Genomic DNA, 24,621 nt, shown 5'->3' with positions numbered 1-24,621 from the left:
AGGAAAAATATCAACAGGTTTCTGGTTATTAAACCTGATGTTGATTATTTTGTTACAATTTCATATTACAAGGAAAATTAAGGCCAATTGAATAAAGCATAAAATTGGTGGGGTTTCCAGAAATTCTTTAATGTTTAGTTACAGGTTTTGTGCCAATGTCATCAATTTAAATAAGTAATATAGAAGTTGAAATATTTACAACAGAGGATTTGCTGATTTTTTTTTAATAAAGTGACTTGTCATTACACTTATGTTAGAGTCTAAGATTCATGACCTCTCTAGCCATCTTCTTTCCCAGTGTTGTCTCTCAGTCTCTCTCTCATCTGTTCTCTGGATCTCTGGAATGTACCTCACACTTTTGCTTCAGGCCTCTGCCAATACCAGCCCCTCTGTCAGCAAAAGTCTTCTTCCTGTCCATTCTATCTTTAATCTTTCCACTCATCTTTCAGCCACTGTTTAAAATGTACATCATAGAGGACATTTCTCTGACTTGCCCATACAATTTGGTGTAAAATGCTTCCTTACTCCCTATAATGGCACTTACAATGATCTGTCCCGACATATTCACTAGTGTAGTAATTTATTTAATATCTTTCTTTGCCACTTCTCTAGACATTATAGGCTTTAAATGATTAAAAAGTACTTTTCAATTGCTTATCATTGGACCATATTTTTGAAGATAGTATGTTTTCACTTTTTTCCTTAAGATGGTATAAGAAAATCATAAATACAGGGAATGTGACTTCCTTTAAGCTTCTGAATATCTCCTGACAGCAGTTATCAAAACTAAATTCTACTGCCATTCATCCACTCTCCTCTAGTATTTTAAGCATCCCAATGCCAAAAAAATGGATTTATTAATAAACTAGCTAATTGCTTTGAAAATACTTGCCAAAGCAGAGAATTCCTTCTAATATTTTGGGTATTTAATGATGCTACCTTTATTCTTTATTTTATTCTTTTATTTATTCTTTATTCTTTATTTCTTATAAATAAATATATTTCCACCATTTCTTATGTAAGAAATGGTGGAAAACACTAGTAATTATCCTTTGACTATTTTCAGTACACTCCTCATGTAATTCAAAGGCCATATCTGACATATTGCGTGGGATTACTCTATTCCATCAATTCTTAGCTGCATTTTCTGTTAACATCCCTGAGGTTGAAATACACATAGATGTGTGAACACTTGAAAACTTCTAGTAAGACCAAGAAATTGCCATGTGAAAGTCTTTTTGACTCAATAAAATAGAGTTACATAAGTAAGGTAAATATGTATTTTTTAAAAGCAATAAATGTCTTTTAGACAACCTAAACTCATTTTTTTCATTCCTTGTCTAGATGAATATTTTCATGATACTTTCAGGGTTGAAGAAATCAACTCAATAAAAATACCATGCTTATTAACCTTTTTAAAATTTTCAAACATATTAATAAGTATTATTTAATTTCATCATCCTGACAGCTCTGTAAAGGAAAAGGGAAATTGTGTGTGTTGTTCCTTAATACAGTAAAGAACTGAATCTCACGTGTTAAATGCATTGGTAGCTACATTGCTAGTAAGTATAGAAACCAGAAATCCTCACTTCTGTTTCATGAGCATGCTTCAGGGTTGATACAGAAAAGAAATACATTGGTTATGGACTTTGAGGCATGGAGTTTAGGCTGCTATGACCATTTTTAACGAAGATTTAGCAGTAGCATAAAATCTTTATGACTATGGCGTCTCCACCATGCATGTCGTCAACATTGATTCAAGGTATGACCATGTTAGCAATATGGATTGATGTATGCCAGCCTGTGTAACTCCAGGTTTTCATCAGGACAGTGACCTACTGGACCGGCGGAAACACTGCTTCACCGTGCAGTCCGAGTCTGGGGAGGATCTCTATTTCTCTGTGGAGTTAGACTCTGACCTCGCCCAGTGGGAAAGAGCCTTTCAAACAGCAACCTTTCTGGAAGTGGAACGGATACAGGTGAGAGTCTATGAGATTTTAGGATTTGTGACTCCTAAAAACATGTGATGGCTCCCTAGAGTTTAAATCTCTAATAGAAAATGCTGTGATTTCGATTAATTTACAAAGTCATTTCCTGTTGTCCAGTCATGACCACCTCACTTTTAACATGAATGGCTTCATTCTCTTGCAATGCTCTTTCTTTCTAGAAATAATTCCCTTCAACTCTACATTTCAAAACTATACATGAAATTTGAGAGTTTTTCCAGAGGTCATATCATCACAAAGGTTTTCCTGATTTCCAAACTGTCATGCTCATTATTACCACTATTCCCACAGCTATCCTGTTCAAACTCATCCCACTCGTGAGCATCATATCACTTTCTTTTGTCTGTTTTCTTAGGTCTACTTACACGGTCTTACTGGAGTGATATGTGCTTGTCATTCCCCACACTAAGTTATAGGTTGCTTGGGATTGTTTTATTCATTTACCAGCTGAAATGCATTTTGTACTGCATATTTATTATGCTTTATTTCTTAAGTGTCAAGTTGTATGTAGATCAAACTTCATAGAATCTTCAGCCTCTACAATTAATGGGACCATGGAATAGATGAGGCTCCCAAACATTGGTTCTATGGCTGACATCTGACAGATATTGATGGCAAAACTGAGCAGTTGTAATGCACCTGCCACATGCAAATGGATTCATAGAGCCAAGACCTAAATAGACATATGGGCACTTAATTCAAAAGCAAACATATGATGATGATAATATAGCATTGACTCCCCTGGAATGCTTGGCTGTAATCGATGTACATATTTTCAATATGCTGAACTGATTTGTAACATATGTTAATTCCCTTTATTTCTGACTATAGCTTTCTATATTGAACATATCAGTTTATACCAGTATGACATGGTATTTCCCCTGATTTTCAGGGGAAAAAAACAGGAGAATTTCACTTGTTTCATTGCTCAGTTGACACCTTCTAATAGCTCTGCTGATCTGCATATATCTTAAAATGTTAATGTAACTGAGGAATATTGTTTCAATAACTTAGCTGTAAAGAACCTCAATTCAATAGTTTAATATCAAAAATGGGACATGAAAAATATCTTCAATATTATTTTATTCTAAGTGCCAACATCTAAGACCACTTTAAGTACTAAAATATGTTAGTTGAATAGTTGAAATTTTTGTTATTTATACCGATATTTTTGTTTTCCTAATTATCATTTCTTTAGAATATCACACTTTACTTGTAAACAATTACATGGAAATATCTATCTGTCGGTCTCAATTAAAGATTTCATTTGAAGTCTCTTGAAGTTTAGAAATAAGACAATATTATATTGTTGTGATGTATGTTAACATTGTGTGTGTATGGTTTTTGTTTTGTTTTGTTTTTTTGAGTCTGGGCTTCATATTCTCAAAGCTGATGTCCTGAGCAATGCATTTCTTTGGGCTATCTCACAATACTTATTTAAGATGCATATAGCAAGTGAAAAGTAAAATACTTAATGCTTTGTTAGCTTTTGGTTGTTTTATAAGTCTTATAGTTTCCCTTTGTTTACTGCATTAGAGATCAATATGCAGTGACTGAACACCTTGGTGGTATTATTTTCAAAATTCAAGGATGTTAATATATTTACATGAAGATGTTTATGTATTTTTCTTCTGTGTCCTCAGTATTCCCACTAGCATTAAAGTTGTTAAGAAATAAATTAGAGGGAACATATGTTATATTGTGAAATAAGCAGAAAGAAAATTAATGAATTACTAATACAAATTAACGAATTAAATAATTTCTTTTGATTTTGAAATTGGTTTTCATTAATGGGATTGCACCCTCACATTTTCTAGCTTCTAATCTATTACTTTATTTTTTAATAAAGATTTTATTTATTTATTCATGAGAGACACAGAAAGAAGGCAGAGACACAGGCAGAGGGAGAAGCAGGCTCCATGCAGGGAGCCTGATGTGGGACTCTATCCTGGGAATCCAGGATCACACCCTGAGCCAAAGGCAGATGCTCAACTGCTGAGCCACCCAGGTGTCCCTCTAATCTATTTATTTATCTATTTATATATTTTTGGATCTCTAATGTACTTAATATTGATATAATATCTACATATTTAAAAGGTAATCCATTAAAAGCAGGTATTTGCAAAGATTCTACATTGTTATTTAAATTAAAACCTTAAAATTTGGAGAATGTAGTGAATATTGAAACAGGAAATGACAATTTATATGAATAAAATCTTACAACATATACTTAGCATTCCAAGTACCAGTATTGGGCCTAATTCATTTGTAGTATTTTTAGCACCTTTATTTTTCCTTTTTCTGAAAGATTTTCCCAGAGTAAGTAAATAACACTGGTAAAGGGCAGACAATATATTTATTTATTTTTACCTTACAATAATTCAATTTGAATTAATATAGCTCTTTTAAAATAGGACTTCTGATGAAAAAGCATATCATTTACAAAATTGATTTTCTTTAATTATTAATATTGGTTGAAATTCATATGTGTTTAATTCAGGTGTAAGCATTTAGCTATAATTCAAAAGGATATATTAAAATGTATAGAGATGCCTGGGTGGCTCATTAGTAAAGCATCTGCCTTTGGCTCAGGTCGTGATCCCAGGGTCCTGGGATTAGGTCCCACATCAGGCTCCCTGCTCTGCAGAGGCCCTGCTTCTCCTCTCTGTCTCTCATGAATAAATAACAAAATAGTTAAAAATAAATAAATAAAGTAAAATGTATTTTATGTGTGATGTATCTTCGAATGTTATTTCATAATATAAAATTCTACACAAATCTTCCAAATGTTTCGAGTTATCCCTAAAAAGTATAATTTCTTGCTTTTTCTAACTATAATTCAATTTTTATTATAAAATAAACATAGAAATTAAATCTAATATAGTATTAAAACATTAAGTATAAAAAAACATTAAGTATACTCATCATATGTTTATTAAAAGATGATAAATCATATAATTAAACTCAGTGAGTCTCCATTTATATCATATCTGTTTCAATTTAATGATTATTGATGAATTAGTTTCATTTGTAATTCTGAACTTAATGAGATAAATTTTAATGTTCTGGACTGAAGGTGTTTTCATCTGATATATTCTTTTATATTATAGTAATTGAGAAAAGCAAACAAATATGTCTAAATTAGAAGGAATAAGCCTTGAACATTTCTTACTATCGACTATAGTTTTAATAAAATAGTGATGGGTAGATATAAGCACAGAAGATAGCCTGCATTAAATCAATAAAATTACACCCAAATTGAACTTAAAAGGCCCATTAAGTAAGTTTTTTGAAAAACCTGACTCCAAAGGAGTAATTTAGCAGGGTTATAACTTTTCTATGCAAAATGGGCTGAAAGCCATAGCTTTTGGTGAAGGCACCTTGATGCATTTAGCCATCATTATAGTCAGAATGTCATTCATTTAATGTACTTTTATATACAGTGTTATAAAACAAATATGATATAAGGATTAGTGTTGAAAATTTGCTTGAAATCACTTTATCTCTTTCTCTTCCTCCCTCTCTCACTCCTTATTTTGAATTATAAGGTTTTTTTTTTTTTTTCATTTAAATATCCCATTACAGTGTTCAATTAAATGGAAATAAAATTGGCCTGTGGACATATAAATGCATTATGTGGCATATAAGTCCTGAGTTTTTATTTCATATTTGTTATTGTGAAATTTCAGTATCTTTATTTTAGTAGTCTTTCCAAAATATTCATATAAGTAAAATTATAATTTCAATTGATCTCAGTGTGAAAAGCCGTTGTTGATTTTTGAATAATCGGTAGGTTTATACAAATAACAAGCAACTGGTTAGTGTCTTTGGGAAACAGCTTATGCCACATGGATGAAAATTATATGAGAGATTCTTAAGGTAAAGATATTCTTATATGTTTTAGCTTGAATCTGTGTTTGTGTGCCTGAGAGTTCTCCTTTAATAATATCCATGAAATTGATATACCAAGAATTGAAGTCTTGAAGAATTGAAATCTTAACCTTTAAGAATTCACTTTTGGTTTAATGAAAATGCAATGATATTTAGCTACAGAATATAACAACGTAACATAATCTTGCCTACACTTAAACATTTTTATACCAGTATTGCCAATATAGTAAAGGGTGTCAGTGTAGCACAAGGTAAAGACAAGTTTCCATGGAGCAGGAAAGAAATGTGGTCTTTCACCTTGGTAGGTGAAAAATTATTCAGCTTGTTTTGTCAACATTAAGACATCAATAATACTATGCATCTTATAAAGTTATTGCTGATATTAAGTTAGCTATTGCATAAACAATTTACTACAGGAGCTATCATTCTTTGATAAATGTTGGCTATTAATACTGATATTGAATAAAGCACACGGAAAGTAACAGTATTTTCTGTTCTGTCTAGTGCAAGACCTATGCATGTGTGTTAGAAAGTCATCTCATGGGACTCACCATTGACTTTAGCACAGGATTTATCTGCTTTGATGCTGCAACAAAGGTAATGTGTCCAGGTCAGCTCTGAGAGATGGGCTGCAGACGGGGTAAATTAAGAATGATTCGAAAATAATTTCTAACTCCTGTCAACATTTTAATTGGTTATCATGTATCAAATGTAAGATCCTCATCTTTGTTAATAGAAAATAAATCATGCTTTATTTTGTTTATAGAAAAACAAAAGTTTGAATAAAACATAACATTTCCACAAAATATTATAACTATAGAAAGTGAAAATATATGTGTAATATATATACATTAAAATCTATAATATATGCATAATATATATTATATATTCTCTTTTACCAAAAATTTAATTAAGGGGAAATTTTTTTCTCTCCAAATTTGTTTAAACTAAGTGTTTTTTTTTTCTTATTTTTCTGCACCAATATCTCTAATATCCAAACAGGGAAAACATTTTTCAGAGTTTAGTTTAGTTTTACAGGTAATATGTTAGAATTATGGTATGGGGAATTTGGGGTTTAGAATTTCTAGCCAGAGAGTATTACCCTTGTCAACCCTTACTGGACTTAGTAAGGTCTTGTACTATCTGTTGGGTTCCTTTTCCACAAGGATCTTTCTCTGAGATTGATGTATATTGAGTGATAAACAGAATCTACTCAGTTGGTCAAATATAAGAAACCTTAAAACACAACTATCTCTTACCCATCACTAATTTCCTCCCAGTACTGGAGTCCCTGCTGCAGTTTCTGACTTGTGGCTCTGTTCTCCATGGAGGACATTCTTTTCCCTCCCATGGCACATCAATACCTCAGATCCACTCCACTTTTCCCTTTATCAAAGTATGGCCCAAGAAATAAATCCATGTTTCTTCCCACTAATTGTAAGGATTAATGAGTAATTCCTTACCAGGAAACTTATATGTTACTTAAAAATTAAGCATCGTACAAAATTTTCAAAGACAAATACAAGATAATGATATAAGTGTATGAGAAAGGCAGTTTACAGAAAGGGAAATGGTTTGGATCTTGGGAATGATGGAAGTCCATGGTGCAGTCCTGCAGCTCACAGCCAACTATGATGTGGGTTGATGTCTGAAGATCTTATGATTTTTCATGACTCAACAATTGAGATTGTCACATAAAAGCTCACATTATTTAAAAATGGCCATTTTTTTTTGACATAGTGAAATTAAATTGCATGCATATGCTGGTCAGATTGATTTAACTATCCAGCACATTGCCTTTGCATAATGCCAAAAGAATACTTTTCTACGTATGGAATTTCCAGTGCCATGGCTCTTTTGATGATTTTCAAATGAGACTGCCATAAGCTTTTCTTATGACCAAAGACTTTCTTTTAAATAAAATATTCAATCAACTCAGGTTAGGCTCATGAGTATTAAATTAATTTAACACAATTTAATTTAATTATTACTCAATTTCATTCATTAAATCAATGTAATAAATAACTTCAAAAATAATTAAAGTGAGGTCACCTGGGTGGCTCAGTCAGCTAAGTGTCTGTCTTGGGCTCTGGTCATGATCCCAGGGTCCTGGGATTGAGCCCCACAAAGGTCTTTCTGCTCAATGGGGAGTCTGCCTCTCCCTCTCCCTCTGCTGCTCCCCCTGCTTGTGCTATTTCTCTCTGTTGAATAAATAAAAAATCTTAAAAAAATAAAGTGGTTAGAAAAAAGATAGTGATTTTATAAAGAAAATATTACAGCTATAATTGTCACCAAACTATCACATGAAGATGAAAGAATCATACCTCCCAAATGAGAGGGAAAGAAATAAAATTCATCTAAACACATTTCTGAATGCCTGAATTTAAGAGTTTTTCTTTAAGGATAGTATAATCTAAATCCAGGTCAGGGTCCTGTTTTATCTCTTCGTGTGCTCAGGGAGAAAATCCAGGAGTGGATGTTCTATATGAAATTTCAGGTATTCCTTGCCTGGGTGTGCTGGGAAGGAATGAGTGGCCAGCTAACCCTAAGCAAATTGTTATAGTGTCATCTAGGGCATATCATTTAGCAAGAATGAGATTTTAGTCACTACAAGCTTGATGCAGAAAAAAAAAAACAAAGGCCTTGGGGAGTGGTAATCACCATCTTCCTATTTTCTGATTGTTATTAGAAGTTCCTAACTTCGAGGCCATCTGAGAATTGGGAAGGAGGGAAAGACTTTGTCTGCTTATGATGAACAGAGTATTCATCGCTGAAACTGTGACACTTGCACAATAATAGGGAACTATTAATAATGATGTCAGGACACCAGACAAACACCAGAAGAGTACTGGGCAAACCACTGAGCTGGTCTTACTGCAAGAAGGTGGCCTCACTCCATGGAATGAGCCCAAAAGTTATTTTTAAATAAAAAAAAAAATGCTATAATTGTTATATATAAATTAAAACATGTTTTGTTCCAATATTTTATCAAAACAATTAAGTAATATTAAGTTATTTTCTCTACTTGGTGTGCATGTGGAAAGAATCCTTAAGAATATATGTCCAGCAGATTTTTTAAATGTTTGGTTTTGGGAAGGCCATAGAAGCCATACAAGGATACCCTTTAGCTGTTCACATTTTGTCTGTCTGCACTGCATCTTGATCAGGTCCTCCAGCTTTGAAGTGACTGGAAGCAAACCCAAGGTCTTATGATAAAGTACAGATTCCAAGAAAGGGGAGGATGGTGTATGGAGTAGTTAATTGAGCTCGATTTAAAGCAAGTTCTGCACCATCAGTACCTTGACAAAGGGGAGAATTGCTGCCTCGATATAAAAAAAAAAAAACATATTTATCATTTTGTACAAGATATTTTTAAAAATAAAATAAGCAATAAGGAAAAATTAAATTAGAAGACCATATCAGAGACTCTCATGGTAGGGAAGAGAGTCATCATGACCTTAGTTTACACTAGACTGCTACAAGTTTTGAAGCAGTGAGGTCTGAGAATGTCAAGCTAGTTCTTGTTACTTGTCCCTTGTGCCTGAAACTCTGCAGGGAAAACCATTTCTCTGTATTTTCCAGACAGTACAAGACACATTAATAGCACTGTATTTCCCATACTTCACTTTACATTGGCAGCATAGCAAGAGGCTATACATTCTTCTGTTTACCTTAGTGTTGTTGGCAAGATTCCCTCATAGAAGTTTGTTGCCGTAGAGAACAGCTCAGCTTATTCTTTGTAATCTTCATCCTTATTAAAATGTAGACTTTTGAGCATTAGAATAGGTTTTCTTATTAATATGTCAAAGTATGATATTGCAGTACTAATGATTCCCATAGCCAAAAGGAGATTCATTGTCATTATATCCCTTTAAACATGCACATATGTAAAAAAAAACATGCATATATGTATTAATTACTTATATCTATTAAGAGATTCCCTATAAAAACAGAGACTTCAGCAGTAACATTTGTTAATATATAGTTACTGATATTTGCTTTTTATTGAAAGACACAGTAGGGATATAAATACACACACACACACACACACACACACACACACACCAATCTTGGGTCCTCAAGGAAGGCTTCCTGGAAATTGAAATATGAAAGGTAAGATTATCCAGACAAATATCTGTAAGTAAGGAAAAATATTGAATTTGAGATCAGACAAGATGAGAGATCAAGTTTGTGGGCAGCCAAAAAGCCAGATTATGAAAGGGAACCTAGTAAGGAATTTGCATTTGATCCTAAGAATAGAAGAACCTTTGAAGGGTTTGAGACCTAGGAAGGAAATGATCAGAAATGTGTTTGGCAGCACAAACCCAACAGAACAGCAGATGACTGAGATGGAGAAAACCCGGGCAAAGTCGGGTTCTGAATTTGCAAAATTGGCCCCCCCCGGACATCTACTACCCAGTGACATTCTAGTGGATCAGCTCTGTCATATTTTTAAAGCTACTATAATGATTTTATATTTCCTTCTTGTACTCATTACTAACTTTATTATAGTTTGAAAACATTGTCTGGAGGAAATTTATAAGACTCCCATGTATGCCTGGTGACCTACATTTTAGGAACTTAAATTCTGGGCAGTAAAAGACAATGTCACCCGAATTGAAATCACGTCCTTCTTGGTTTAGAAATGTTCTGTATAAAATTAGAGGACTTTCTCTTCCCGAAGAATCGTGCTTCAGAATTAAATTCATTGTTAATTTATTAATTCCTGAAGTATCTTAATCTCCATAATCCCTTTATACCTTTAAGTACACTCTGGTTTCTACAGTGTTTCATGGTAATATTTGAAAGGAAGTGGAAATGATCTCTAATTACACTTTTCATTTTCAAGAGTCTTTGATATATACTGGATAATTTGAAGGTCACTAATTTTAAGGCCCTTTGAGGTATTGTTTCTCCTAAAGATATATGGTCTTCATTTACACACACACACATTTCATTATATGTTTGACTTTTTCTAAAATGCATTTATATAATTATAACTATAATATGAATTCTATGGGTCAAACCTCTCAAAATAGAATTAAACCTTTATTTTTTTCTGTTTATGCAGTTTTTCTCTAATATTTCAACTATTTCATATCAAAGGTAGATATTAAAAGCCCAAAAGGAAAGCTTGAAATTATTAAAATGAATGTTTTCTTGAAATGTCTCCTCCATGAGTAGAAATCTGAAATATATATATATATATGCTATTATGTAATTACAATATTCATATAAACCTTAGCATTTTTTTCTTTTTATACTATCTTTCAATCATTTTGCTTCCCCAATTGTGTAACTTACAGCCCCCAAACATGGACAAAGACATCAAATTCTATTTCATGGAATTTTTACATTCTTCTTCAGAGAAATTATTTCTTCTTTGCTTTTAGGAGAATGAAGAACATTGCATTTATTGCAAAACAAACTCAGACATTTAGGGAAACAATCCATCAGGTAAATTTTTTTTAACCCTCAAGCATTTAAAAGATAGCCCTAAAGGAAATGTTCAAAAGAGAGATATTAACCCAAGTTTTCATGCCAGCAGTATATTAGCCAGATGCAGCACAATAATAAAATCCCGGGTTTTTCATTTATTTCTTGTAATATAAAGACAGGATAAAGTAATGTGGGAACTAACACATACTTTATTGCCTATATTTATAATTAAAAGTATATAAAGAACGAAAACAGGTAAGAGTCAAAAATTCTTTGCCTAGTATGCTTTATATACTTTTTCCATTTTCTTTTTTCTCCTCTTCCTCACCCTTTTAAAATTTTAAATTTTAATTCCTTTCTGAGGCTTTCGATATATTTTATTTTCTCTGGATTAATTTTTTTCATTGTTAAAAATCTCTGCCTTAAAACTTTTCTCACTGTATTTTAGATTGTCTCTCCTTCAATCATCACTTTTGGTTTTTATGAAATTTTTTGCTGATACAATGTATTAACCTCTGTAACTATCACATAGTAAATGAAAATAATAATAGTTGTGTGTGTCTATCTTGCAGCAATATTCTAAAATTAAATGAGATAGATTTTTGAAAGATAAAAACATAGTAAATTGTCAAATATGGATTCTGAAGTCCTTAAGCATTATTTCTGACCAGCCCGTCTTTCAGTGGGTTTTATCTCAACCACAGACCTTATCTTTTTATCTAATCCCAGGAATCCATCACATTTTCTTTGTATTTCAAATTCTCTTGAATTCATCAATGAGTCCCTTTCATCCTTAACACCCGCAGGACCTTTGCAAATCTCATAGCTGCTGTATCCTACTTTCCTCACCTCTAAAACAGATATGCAAAGGACATCTTCCCATTAGGATTATTGTAAAATTTAAATAAAAAGTATATGGAGAGTGTAGCACAGTGAGGTGGGTACTTATATTTCTCCCACACTGCTTGGGTAGTTCTGCCCACTGCAGGGCACCAGCACCAGCACCATCTCACTATTGTGCTGCCATTCTCAAAATGTCACGGTGGCACTGTGTTTTCTAGAATTTTGAATGAATCAGTCAACACATATATCCACTACATCCCAGTTCTTGCGAGTCTCTGCTTTCATGAAGGTCTGTTTTCATGGCACCTGGTGGAGAAGACAGACATTAAGCAAGTAGTCATAAGCTTAATGGCTTTCAGCAGAGGGGATTCAGGGTGGCTCAGAGGCATATAAGGTAGGGTAAGGACCTATTGATGGCACTCGGAGAAAATTACATTTCACCTGAAAACAGGCAAGTCATGAGTGCTAACAAGCCACACAACGGAGGCAGATGTAGAGACCCTGAGATGTGATTTGACTGACAGCTTCAGTGTGGCAGGAGCAGGAGAAAGGGGATGCAGTGGTCAAAAGGGGTAAGGCACCAAATAATAAGGAGCCTTGGTCTTCACCGTAAAGATTTGGCAGTCCCCTTGGTGAGCTGTGGCCACAAAATTACCCTGTAACACACAATGGCCACACTCAGTGTCTCACAGCAGCAAATGTTTGCTTGTTTTCACAACTATGGGATCAGATTACTGATCTGTATAGGGCTCCTTTGTGGTTCTGCAGTTTGGATGGTTCCTTCAAGCATTGTGATTTGACTCACCTCTAGTTCCTCATTCTTCTCAGAACTGGGACATTAGTCCTGGCACATCCTTTTCCTGTGCATGACAAAGGCAAAAGAGAACAAGCCTTAATAGGCAAATCTTCTTTAGCCTCTGTGGCTGGAACTGGTGACAGCGCAAGGCCACAACCAAAGATAAAGACCACAGGAGAGCACCTCAAAGTTACACTGCAATAGGCCTGGGTACAGGGAGGATGCAGATTGGGGATGAAATTCCCCTAGTGCCAAGGGCCATGGAAATCCACCAACAGATTTTATTTCAGTAATATGATGCATAATGACTCCAAGGCCCTTGTGGAGAATGCTTTGGAGAAGAAGAGTGGGGATTATCACAGTAGGCTTTGAGGATGCACAGCAGGGGGAATCGAGTCATAATAAGGATGCACTGTCCGTAGTGCTTAGAGAGAGAGGGTAGAGCTAACTATAGCACTGAAGCTTCTCACCCGAGCAACTGTGTAGGGAAAAAAAGAAATACACTGGCAAAGGCGTGGATTTGCAGGACCTCTGTTGGATTATTTTCATGAAAGTAGCCATGGAGAAGTCACTGTGTGGTTACTATGTTCAGTGTAAAAATGAGAAGGATACTTTCTTTTCTGGTGCTATGGGTTAAGTGACTTTTCTACATTTCTTGGAAAAACACACTCCAGTGTCCTGTGATACACCACGGGATTCAGATACGGTAAACAGACAATGTATATTGGGAACTTAAAATGCCAAGGTGTAGTTCCGAACAGCTTTTCCCTGTACCATGCAATACTGTGTAACTGCTTTTACTCATCTCAGAATGACTTTTATCTTGAGAGACTTCTTGGTCTCTAACACAGACAAATTTCTGGCAGGCAAGCTTTATTCACCAGTCAACTGAGATAGGAAATTATTATAAATTCATCAGGTAAATACCATTTAGGCTCTAGGGACGATCTTCCATACATCCCATCCTACGTATATCCATTTAAGCATTAAGCTTACATATGCCCTCTCTAACCTTGAGTAGTACAGACTCTTCAACTGCTTGCACTATTGTATGGCCCTTTTACCTAAACCAAAAAGTTTCAATGCAAAAAAAGAAAGAGTATGCATCCCAAGGTAATTCATTATGTTGCTAATTTAATGAAGGCAATAGTTTCCCACGTGATGAGTTTGACATTTGAATCAAAAGTAAACTATAGGGGGCAGCCCCAGTGGCGCAGCGGTTTAGTGCCGCCTGCAGCCCAGGGTATGATCCTGGAGACCAGGGTCCCACGTTGGGCTCCCTGCATGGAGCCTGCTTCTCCCTCTGCCTGTGTCTCTGCCTCTCTCTCGCTCTCTCTGAATAAATAAGTAAATAAATCTTAAAAAAAAGTAAACTATAGGGATTAAAATTAAAAACTCAATACAATTATTTTTAAAAAAGTAAACTATCAATTCCTACAAATAAAAATTTATTTGAATTTTGGGATTTTTTTTTATACTCAGGGAGAAAAAAAATAAATGATTGGTCCATGCCAATAAAGTTCTAAATTAAATATTAGAAATCAAATTAGTTAATGTGAAGAATGGTGCTGTCTCAAAATAAAGATATGCAGATACTTATGTATTAATTAAGCAGTTCTGTAATAACCTGCTTCATTTCTGCCAGCGTAGCAACCTGTAGGAGATGAAACTGTAAAGTCTTATAACATTGCACAGACACATTACCTTGGATGTAGCCTCTCAGGAAACTCCTTTCTTTCTTTTTCTTTTTATTTTTTTAATATTTTATTTATTTATTCATAAGAGACACAGAGAGAGAGAGAGAGGCAGAGACACAGGCAGAGGGAGAAGCAGGCTCCATGCAGGGAGCCTGATGCAGGACTCAATTCCTGGACTCCAGGATCATGCCCTGAGCCGAAAGCAGGCGCTAAACCGCTGAGCCACCCAGGGATCCCCTGGAAACACCCTTCTTTTACTCTCTAGAGCTGCTACTATCCATTGAGCTGGCAACTGTGTGTGCATATGTTAAAAAAAAAAAATAACTAGAAAAGAGTTCATTTGTATAGAGGATTGGAAATATTAACTAAAGTATGGCTGAATTCTATCATGTTGCCACAAAAAAAGCAACAACAATAAACAAAACAAAAACAAAGCCCTAAGGATTTGAGAAATTCATACCAAGAAAACCAAATTTTCTTGCCCTTTCATATTATGTATGTGACATATAAGGTTCTCAAAATAAAATTAGTATGTTAATAATGACAAATAGCTATACCATGTCCAGTAGCATTTGGAAACATGTTAGTACATCCTTTCTCACATACACTGTGATTATTTTTTGGAAAAATTTTATGTAGATATGATTAAAATAAGTACTCAGTGTACATCAACTTACTAAATTGATGACCTCAAGCTATTACAAAATAACCCACAAAGTCTGAGTTTTAAAATACTTTTTCTGGTTTTTAAATTTTTTTTTAGTTCTATTCTTCCAAGTAAATTCTTAAAGTGAAAGTTTGTATACTCCTCTTTGAATATTCCATCTAGGAGATGGAAATATATATACATCGATCCCTATATGTACAGTCCATTCAAGGGAATAAGTTTAAATGAGATATATTTGATAGATAATTCTGAGTTTGGGCTGTTCCGGCCAATCTTTAATTTAGGAGCTGGCCTGATGATAATGAATTTCTGTTTTGTTAACTGCAGCTCAGATAAGCATCTTGCTCTCTAAGGTTACATGTTAAAAACATCTCAACACATTGTGTCCAGCACTGAATTTTGTTGTCCATTTTGGTCTGAGTCCTTTGCATTCCTATCTTAGTCATTAAAAGAATTGTCTTCTATACTCCTGTCTCTTCCTCAACAATTCCTTCTAAATAAATCTGGAAGATGTTTGCTAGCTAACTTGGGTAATCCCTTCTCATTTGAATTTTTGCGGTATTATCTAAATAGTCCTTTTTGATTTATTTATTGCACACACTCTTTATGCATTAACTATGCCTTGACCACTGATATGCACTAGAAATTGCAGCTAAGGAAGTCTACAGTTTAGTGAAAAAGACAGATCTGGAACTGGGTACTTTCAGATACTGCGCCAAGAAGCCAAAGCATTATAAAGACATAGAGTTGCATCCCTCTATGGTCCATCTTTCACGACATTGCTGGGTTAATGATACTTCTAAAATGTAAATTCAGCCATGTCTTCAGTTTCTCTAGTTAAATTACTTTAGTGGCTCCCTACTGCCTTTAAGACAGTATTTGTAAGCATATATAAAAGCCTTTTATGTTCTGGTTTCTGTCTGCAATTTAGCATTATCTCCTATATTTCTGCAATGTTTGATGACTCAGCCATGTTCCATGTTCCAGGGTTTTAGACATAATACTCCCACAGTTAACATTCATCTATGAGTGCAAATCTTCATCCAAAAAGCCTTCTTTCACCCATCTGATTTACATGTCTCTTCTTTGATGACAAAATTGTAGGCATAGCCCAGCACAGCACTTCTCATAATATATTACAATTAAGTCTGGTGGAGGTATTAACTCTAATCTCTGATCCAGACTCAAGCACAGTTCAAAGACAGAATTAACTCAATGGCCAGTAATGAATATATTGATGAATATAATACCACCTAAAGAAATAAATGAAAGCCATAAGCTTTCATCTAATTCTGTGATCTTTCGATATTGCTGTTTTTATCTCTCTGTTCATCACTGTTCAAACTTAAAGACTTAAAAATTAGTATAGAACTGAAGTAAAAATGCAATTAGGCCCAAAGACATTTAATTTGGATGAATTTTACACGAATGAAGAACAGATGAGAAGTATAAAGATATGTTAAGAAAAATAGGTTTAAAGAGAACATTTCTTCTGGTTTTCCACCAAATAGGACCCCTAACTCATCCACAAAAAAAGAGAAGGAAAAAGATTCACTTTTAGAATACTAAAAAAGGTGTGGGAGGGTGGACAGAAGGAAGGCAAGAGGTGATATGTATGCTTGGGCTTCTTGCCAAAGTCGTAGCATGATGCAAAATGAAAATACGGCTGAATGGAAGGTTTGATTTACTGCTTCCCTAGAAGATCCATCAAGGCAATTTGCAAGGGAAAAAAAAATGTATTTGTGGTTATTGCTAGGCCAACATGAATTAAATGCCAAGTACCAGGTGTTTGGTGTTATGGGAAGAGTGAAAATAGACCCTGGCTTCAAAACATTGTTTGTTGTAATTGTTAACATGATCTATGCAATACCTTGTAATACATATAGATTATTCTTTCTATAAGAAAGAGTGTTTTTCCCTCTGTGTTGTAAAATATCCTACGTCTATTACTCATAAGTTAGATGACATGATGCTTATATTACCTTCTTATGTAGAGGTTGTTTTCTTTTTTGTTTTTTAAGAGAAATTTTTCTGTGGGGCATGACAAAATTGAAGCTGGCAAACAGTGGAAGAAGAAAACTGAGAAAGTTTGTTTTTGAGACTGTTTTGTCTCTTTTTGTTCAATAGGCCAGTTTTTCATTATCATTTGCATATCTTCATTTTCCATTTATATGTAATTAATGAATTATACTTTTGAATAGTCTGCATCTAAGACATTCTTGATGTTATGCAAACATGAATTCATTCACTAACCTGAGTTGTTTAATTATATTCAGCTTTGAATCCTGTTTTTTGAGGGATTACACAAATGTAGAATGTTCTCTCAATCACTAAGTTTCCAAATTTTAAGTCAATTCTAGCAATTGGTCTTAAACAAATGAATACCTTATGCAAAGCTTTTGACTTGGAGGGGGAAAATGTTAAACTAGCAAAGTATTATAAAGAAGAAACAATGACTCAGAATACACTATCTGAGAAAAATCAACAAATTACCTTCCTTGGTTTAGTGTCCTACACTCAATGGGACTCTAGGTCTTTCCTCTATTTTAAGAAAGGAATCAGGCATTTGCAATGAAAGTTCATTTATTACTGATCATGCTCAGCAAATGGGTCTGTGATTTTTATTTAGTTGGGTAAAGAATTCTAGCAAATCAAAGATGCAGCTTGGGATAAAAGCGGGAGTATGAACCATGGAGAATGATGTAGTTAGATTTGATTTCCACTTAATAGCTGTGAAATATTATGAATGGATATGCTGTTTCTTTAATTGTATTATCTGGAAAATGGAAATACTCTGGCTGTTGCATCATTCTTGCAGGCATGAAAGGGCCTACGTAGAGCAATGCTATGTTCATTGTAATAAGATGTCCATTGACGGACAACAGACACACAGAATATTCCCAGGCACTAAGCAAAGTATTTTTAAATTACTTAAGATCTGTACATGTGTTCACCCATCATATGACTTAATGCTACGTGCCTCATTATCTTCGTATGAGATACTCTGCTTAGTAATAGTTCAACATTTCATCTTCAATCATCATTTGTAAGCACATTTTATAAGGATTATTCTCTGGTTTAAGAACGATGACCTTAAATTATAAACCCCAAATGGCATTGAACCAAGGTTTTTTCTTAGCATTTATGTTTGCCTGTATTGTATTGTTTAAAATAAAATGTATTAATTATAAAGTGTAGGTCAGAGGAAAATAATTGCTTTGCACACTTTTGGTCATAATCTTTAATTGAGAGAACACTTTGGTCAATAAGTTTTACCTATATATTTTCTTACTGCCTATTTTTGTTTTGGCGATCTTCAATGAATTTATCACTACAGTATTGAAAATGCTGTGATTCACTGTGCTGTTCTTTCTTCAAATGTATCAAAACTTGCAGCTTTTATGTGCCTACACTTAAAGATATTTAATGCATGTTCAAAATGCCACATTCATTTTATATTTATCATTCCATATAATCAAAAAACATGTTGAGTTAAACACTGATTTTGATTATCAAACAGACATTTTAATAAATCAACACGATATTTCAGATACCTTGTTGCGTTAAATATTTTATAGTGCAATTTTTATTATTTTTTGAAATGTGTTCCGTGGGAAAAACTACCTGGTTAAAGTCAGTTAGATGAGTTTCATTTCTAAAAATGTCCGCAGACTTTATTGTGCTAATGAACCTCACCATGTATTGACCTCACCATGTATTTGACCTCACCATGTATCATGAACCTCACCATGTATTTGACCATGTTTGACCTCCTTTTTCTCCAGGAGCAAGTAGAAGCATGCTCCATCCATGGAAAGACTTGGGCAAGTGAAAATCAGTCTGTGATTATTTATAATGAAGTCTTTGGATCAAATTCCACATTTTAAAAATGTTCAGAAATGTCTTTATATATTATTAGTAGTTTTTTTTTAATTTTGTTTTCTTTTCTTTTCTTTTTCTTACTCATTTTGTACTTGATCTCCATCAAGTTCAACAAATTAAGTTTATTACTGGTGGCAAGAATTTTCCAACCCCAAACAGATCCCTTTCGTTAAAATTATCTAGAGAAGATAGAGACCACAGGCTTGCCAAATCCAGAGAAATTATTGCCTGCTGGTCGTTCGAGTGCTGCCTGTTCTAAGGTTGGAAATTTTATGTTTTTTTAAATGAAATTCTCATTTTAGTATGTTTTCCCCACCTCTCCAATAACATGACAACCACATAATAAAAGGAATGAGAAGGAATTTTCTTTTTTAATATTTACTCTGTCTTAATGCATATATTTCACAAAAGTTAGGTTCATTGTGTCAACTGTATACCAGCTACTCTGTTAAAGAATGAGCTAGTTAGACCAACTACTTATAGACTTGAAGCTTTCATTACAGTAAAGAGAGAACAGGATGATCACAGACTACAGTTATCTGGGGAGAAAATGAACAAGGTATTGAGAAACTGAAGACCTTAGAAGGTCTTTTAATACTTTGAAAGGAAAAGGCTCTTTGAAACCTTGGTAGTTCTCGTGGGACCTAGATGGTGAGAAGGGACCAGCTACAAAATGAGTTGAGGGAAGAATTTCAGTCATACAGTAAATAAGACCTCTATCTGTTCAAATTGGTGTCTAAAAACCCCACAGAACTCCCACTTAACCTCTTTTTCCTATGCATCTTTCATGTATATACAATCTAGAGTTTCCTGTTTCCCAATGACCCCTCGAACAAATTTCCTGACAATTTTATTCTTCTCAGATACCAGGAGACACATTGCACTATGCATTCTGGTATATCAGCCAGCTCATGAACATGGAAATAATGAGTACTTACCTCCTCACCTCGTGACACCTGAAGAAAGAAGCTGTCTTTAGCACTCCTTGTCCAAGTGCACTTAACTTTATTAGCAAGGACCCTGCATGTTCCATTTGTGCTGACCAGGAAAATATTCTGGTGTGATATTCCCATATCAGCCAGTACTTCAATGTATCAGGACTCTGGAAAGGAGGGTGGTGAAAGACAAACTTGGTTTTCTCTGTTGAGTGTGGATCCATGGAGAAGGCTAATCACATACTGAAGGGGCACAGTTGGATGGACGCATTAAGCAACATGACAAAAAATACTGTCATTAAAGGTTTAAATAAATGAATAAGGGGTAGTCCAGGTGGCTCAGTGGTTTAGCGCTGCCTCCAGCCAAGGGCATGATTCTGGAGATCCTGGATTGAGTCCCACCTCAGGCTCCCTGCATGGAGCCTGCTTCTCCCTCTACCTGTGTCTCTGCCTCTCTCTCTCTCTCTCTCTCTATCTCTGTCTCTCTTGAATAAATAAACAAAATCTTTAAATAAATAAATGAATGAATGAATAAATAAATAAATATAAATATATTTAACATATGTCTTAAACAAACAAACAAATAAATAAATGAAAGCGTCTCGACACTTACAATCAAAAATTCTTTCTTTTTCCCCTATTTCTACTCTATTCTTCTACTACTCACTACCCTTTTTGCGCTGAATTTAGGAGCATTATATGCTAAAACTTTATGCAGAAAAAAAGGAAGAAACACAAGGAAATCATAGAGCAGATGGAGAGGGAGGAGATTTTCTAGATCTGGTATAATGTAGAATCAGGAGTCTATGCAATATATACCATTTATAGCAATGAGAAATCATTATGACATTTACTGGGACTTGCTTCCTCAAAATCCAATGTATTTGATGACTTATGTTTAAGATAAAATAAAATTTTAATTTTAAAGCTGAATATAAGTTTCTTTTTTTTTTTTTCATAGAAGACTACAGACAGGTCAAGAAGACAGTCTTTGTCTTCTGAAAGTTCTCATATCTACTTCCATATTCTCCCAGAATTATCACTATTATTGCTACTTGTGTTCCGGGGCCTTCTCACATCAGAATTTGCCACATTCTACTGGTCTATTGGAAAAACTACTAAGTTAATTTTAACTAATATGGGAAAAAAAAAAACCCTACTATTTACAAAGCAATTTCATGAACATCACCATCTCATCCATTTTCACAGTAACACTTTAAAGTAGGATAGTCAAGTATCACTACTTCTAATTTACAAAAGGATATACTCAGACTCTAATTAATTAAGAATCTCGCCCAAGGTCATGTGGCTTATAAGGTCTAACATTTGGTTACATCCTAGTACTTATAGTGCTATGATCAGGATTTATTTTTATTTCACTATGTTGTCAAAAAAATTCATTACCTTTTCTGAGATATATGCCATATAATAGGGAAAAAGATCTTAATATCTTACTAGTAATAGAAACTAGGTCAGTGTATGGGGAAGAGTGCACCAAAAATAGGTGATCAGGGAGGAGGTAATCTTTATAATTACCCTCATCTCATTCCATATGTATATATGGAATTATAAAACAAAATATTGGATTAAGAAATAGAATTGCTGAAGAGTTCTTGAACTAAGCCCCTTTTTAGACCTGTGAGACTTTTGCTGGTAATACTTTCAGATTCAGATTCTTCCAAATTGTCCTTAATGAATTTCTGTGAGAATTACCAATTCATACAGTTTATCAAGCCTGTTCTAACTCTTTCTCGTTTACTGTGTTACTTTTGTTTGTTTTAAGACTTATAAACATCTATTGAATACTATTTCCAGGTACAATGATAAGTATGTTAAATGCATGCTTTATTTTGCTACTGATTTACCTTTTCTATTGTTTTTTATTGTTGTTTAAGTGCAGTTGACCTACAATATTATATTAGTTTTAGGCATACGACATTCATGTACATTAGGCTGTGATTACCTTGATAAATCTAGCTACCATCTGTCACCAAAGTTGTTATTATATTAATTTTGTATCATTACCTCTTAACTGACAAATCTTTAAGTCAATCATTATTAGATTCATTAACTACTTTATTGTCTTTGAAGTATTCCACTCACAGCCAAGGATTGATGCTCCATATTCCAAACAGTTTCCAAACCTCCTTCATATGTCTATAATATGCCTTCTTTAGCCAGAGTAAGTTTGTTGTCACTCTTTACTTAAATTAGTGAGTTTTTAAGTCTTTTTATCCCTTGAAAAGTCATCTAGTTGAAATGATAAATTCCAGTTTTACACTGTAATGACTAAATATGAAATATTGTCTCAAATTTTTAATTATAATTTGAGAATGTCAAAGCCTTTCATTATATAGCTAAGCAAGCTAAAAATAAAGTTTTTTTTTTTTTCAAAACCACAGAGTAGGTTAATGTCAGGCCCTGAGCTACATAAGATGCTATATTTTGCATTTTCCCTCCAGCCTTTTGCAAGCTACTTTGTTTTAACATGGGTATCTCATCTAATTTCATGACCTTAAGTTCTTCCTTACCATTATATTATTTGCATTTTTCTATGTAAATATATGACTCTTATGAACATTATTTTAAGCAAAATGTTCAGAATTTCCATTTTTGATATTTACTAACAATGTGTTTAACCCTTTCCTTTGTTTTTCATACATCCTATTTCTTTACAGTTAACTTTTAGAAATGGAATTTCTCAATCAAATAATATGAATATTTGAAGGGCTTAAAATACATATTAAAATTATTATCCTAAAGAATTTACACTGTTGCTAGCAATTTTATGCAATATTTGTTTCAACATAACAAATTGCTAGCTTTAGTTATTATCATTTCAGTTATCTTTACTAAATATTTGGAGAAAGCTAAGTCATTTTATTATTACACTCTATTTCTAGTAAAATTGAACATATATTTATTAAAATAATATTTGTTTTTCCATTTTTTGGAATGACTTCTGCATAATATTATTTGCCTTTTTATTTATTATATGTTTAGAATTTTCCTTACACTATACCGTATATCCTACATGCCACTAAGTTTATTGCTTTTCTTTACATTTTGGTAAATATACATTACTTGTACCTATGACTATATAATTTTTTGTTACTTCTAAGTCTGGGACTCCCTCTTTTTGAAGTTATTCAATATTCACTTACATTATGTACTTTTCCTGTAATCTGGCTTGTTTAAATTATTTTACTTTTTAAAACGTAAGGAATTTTACTTAGAGGAACTTACGAATTAAAAGTTTAACTTGTATTTTTTTTTCCAGAAAGTTAGTAGTCCCAGGTAATTTTATTGTTAGAGAATTCTGTATATTAACAGATCTAAAGAAACATTTAGACAATTTAAATGTAGATATTGCTTCTTTATAAATTGTATAGTCTCATGAAAGCAAAAGCAAAATGCTTAATATATAGTAGCCATTTCCCCAAAATGTTTGGTGAATAAGTAGATAAACAGTCAATAACATTCTGTATAAATGCATTATGTGTCATTATTATTGATAGTTTTGTCATCCTTATTTTTAAGGAATTTATGATTTCGCTATTTCATTATACCTTTTAAAGTGTGAACTTTTTAATTAACATTTATCTTGAGTGGATTTTGGAGATACATTGTTTCCAGAATGACTTTTTAAACTTTTGTCTCTATCGTGTTAAAATAATATAAAATTTTCTATTTTAGCCACTTTTATGCATACGGTTTGGTGGCGTTAAATGACTCACGCTGTTTTCAAAACTTGTCATCACCCCAGACAGAAACTCTGTGATCATTAAGCAATAACTACCATTTTCTCTTCAGGACAAAATAGATTTAAAGAATATGCTCCAAGTATACGCTGTCTACAAGAGGCTAACTTTAGATCTAAAGACTCAAGTGGGTTAAAATAAAAATGACATGAGAAGATATTCCATACAAATAATTACCAAATGAGAGCAGGTGGCTAAGCCAGTATAAGAATACATTTTATTTCAGGGCACCAGGGTGGTTCATGCAGTTAAGTGCCTGACTCTTGATTTTAGCTCAGGTCATGATGTCAGGGTAATAATCTCAGGGTCAGGAGATTGAGCCCAGCATCAGTCTCCACACTTACTGGGGAGTCTGCTTCTTTCCCTCTGTCCCAACTCTACTTACTTGTTCTATCCCTCCATCCCTCCTCTCTCTCAAATAAATAAGGCTTAAGAAAAAAAAAAAAAAGAATGGATTTTGTGTTACTATTACAGAAGACAAAGACGAGTGTTATATACTGATAAAAGGATTAGTTCAAAAAGAAAATTTAACAATTATAAAAATTATAAGCAGCAAGCATCAGAGCCCCAGAGTGTATTAAACAATGACAGAATTTGAGTGTTCTGACTTTGTTAACATTTGTTAAGTAGAGCACAGGATGCCAGATGGTGATCCACAGTTCCACAACAGACCCCAAGAGAAATTGAGATACAGGTGTTTGTTA

At 33.7% G+C, this 24,621-nt stretch overlaps 1 protein-coding gene across 4 annotated transcripts in view; it reads left to right on the top strand.

Annotated features, from left to right (window-relative positions):
* The window catches only part of SNTG1 (syntrophin gamma 1), a 791,929-nt gene that overhangs the window by 730,890 nt on the left and 36,418 nt on the right, over positions 1-24,621 (top strand). For 3 of the 4 annotated variants that reach the window (XM_041768508.1, XM_041768507.1, XM_041768509.1), the window contains 2 exons: positions 1,827-1,979; positions 6,402-6,494. In XM_041768508.1, coding sequence (XP_041624442.1) covers positions 1,827-1,979; positions 6,402-6,494 — 246 coding nt within the window. Of the gene's footprint in view, positions 1-1,826; positions 1,980-6,401; positions 6,495-11,290; positions 11,356-24,621 lie in introns of those variants that run through there. The other variant, XM_041768511.1, reaches the window with a different exon arrangement.

Source organism: Vulpes lagopus, chromosome 9 (genome assembly GCF_018345385.1).
Source record: "Vulpes lagopus strain Blue_001 chromosome 9, ASM1834538v1, whole genome shotgun sequence".
In the NCBI taxonomy this organism is placed as follows: Eukaryota; Metazoa; Chordata; class Mammalia; order Carnivora; family Canidae; genus Vulpes; species Vulpes lagopus.
This window is presented reverse-complemented; position numbering and strand designations above follow the sequence as displayed.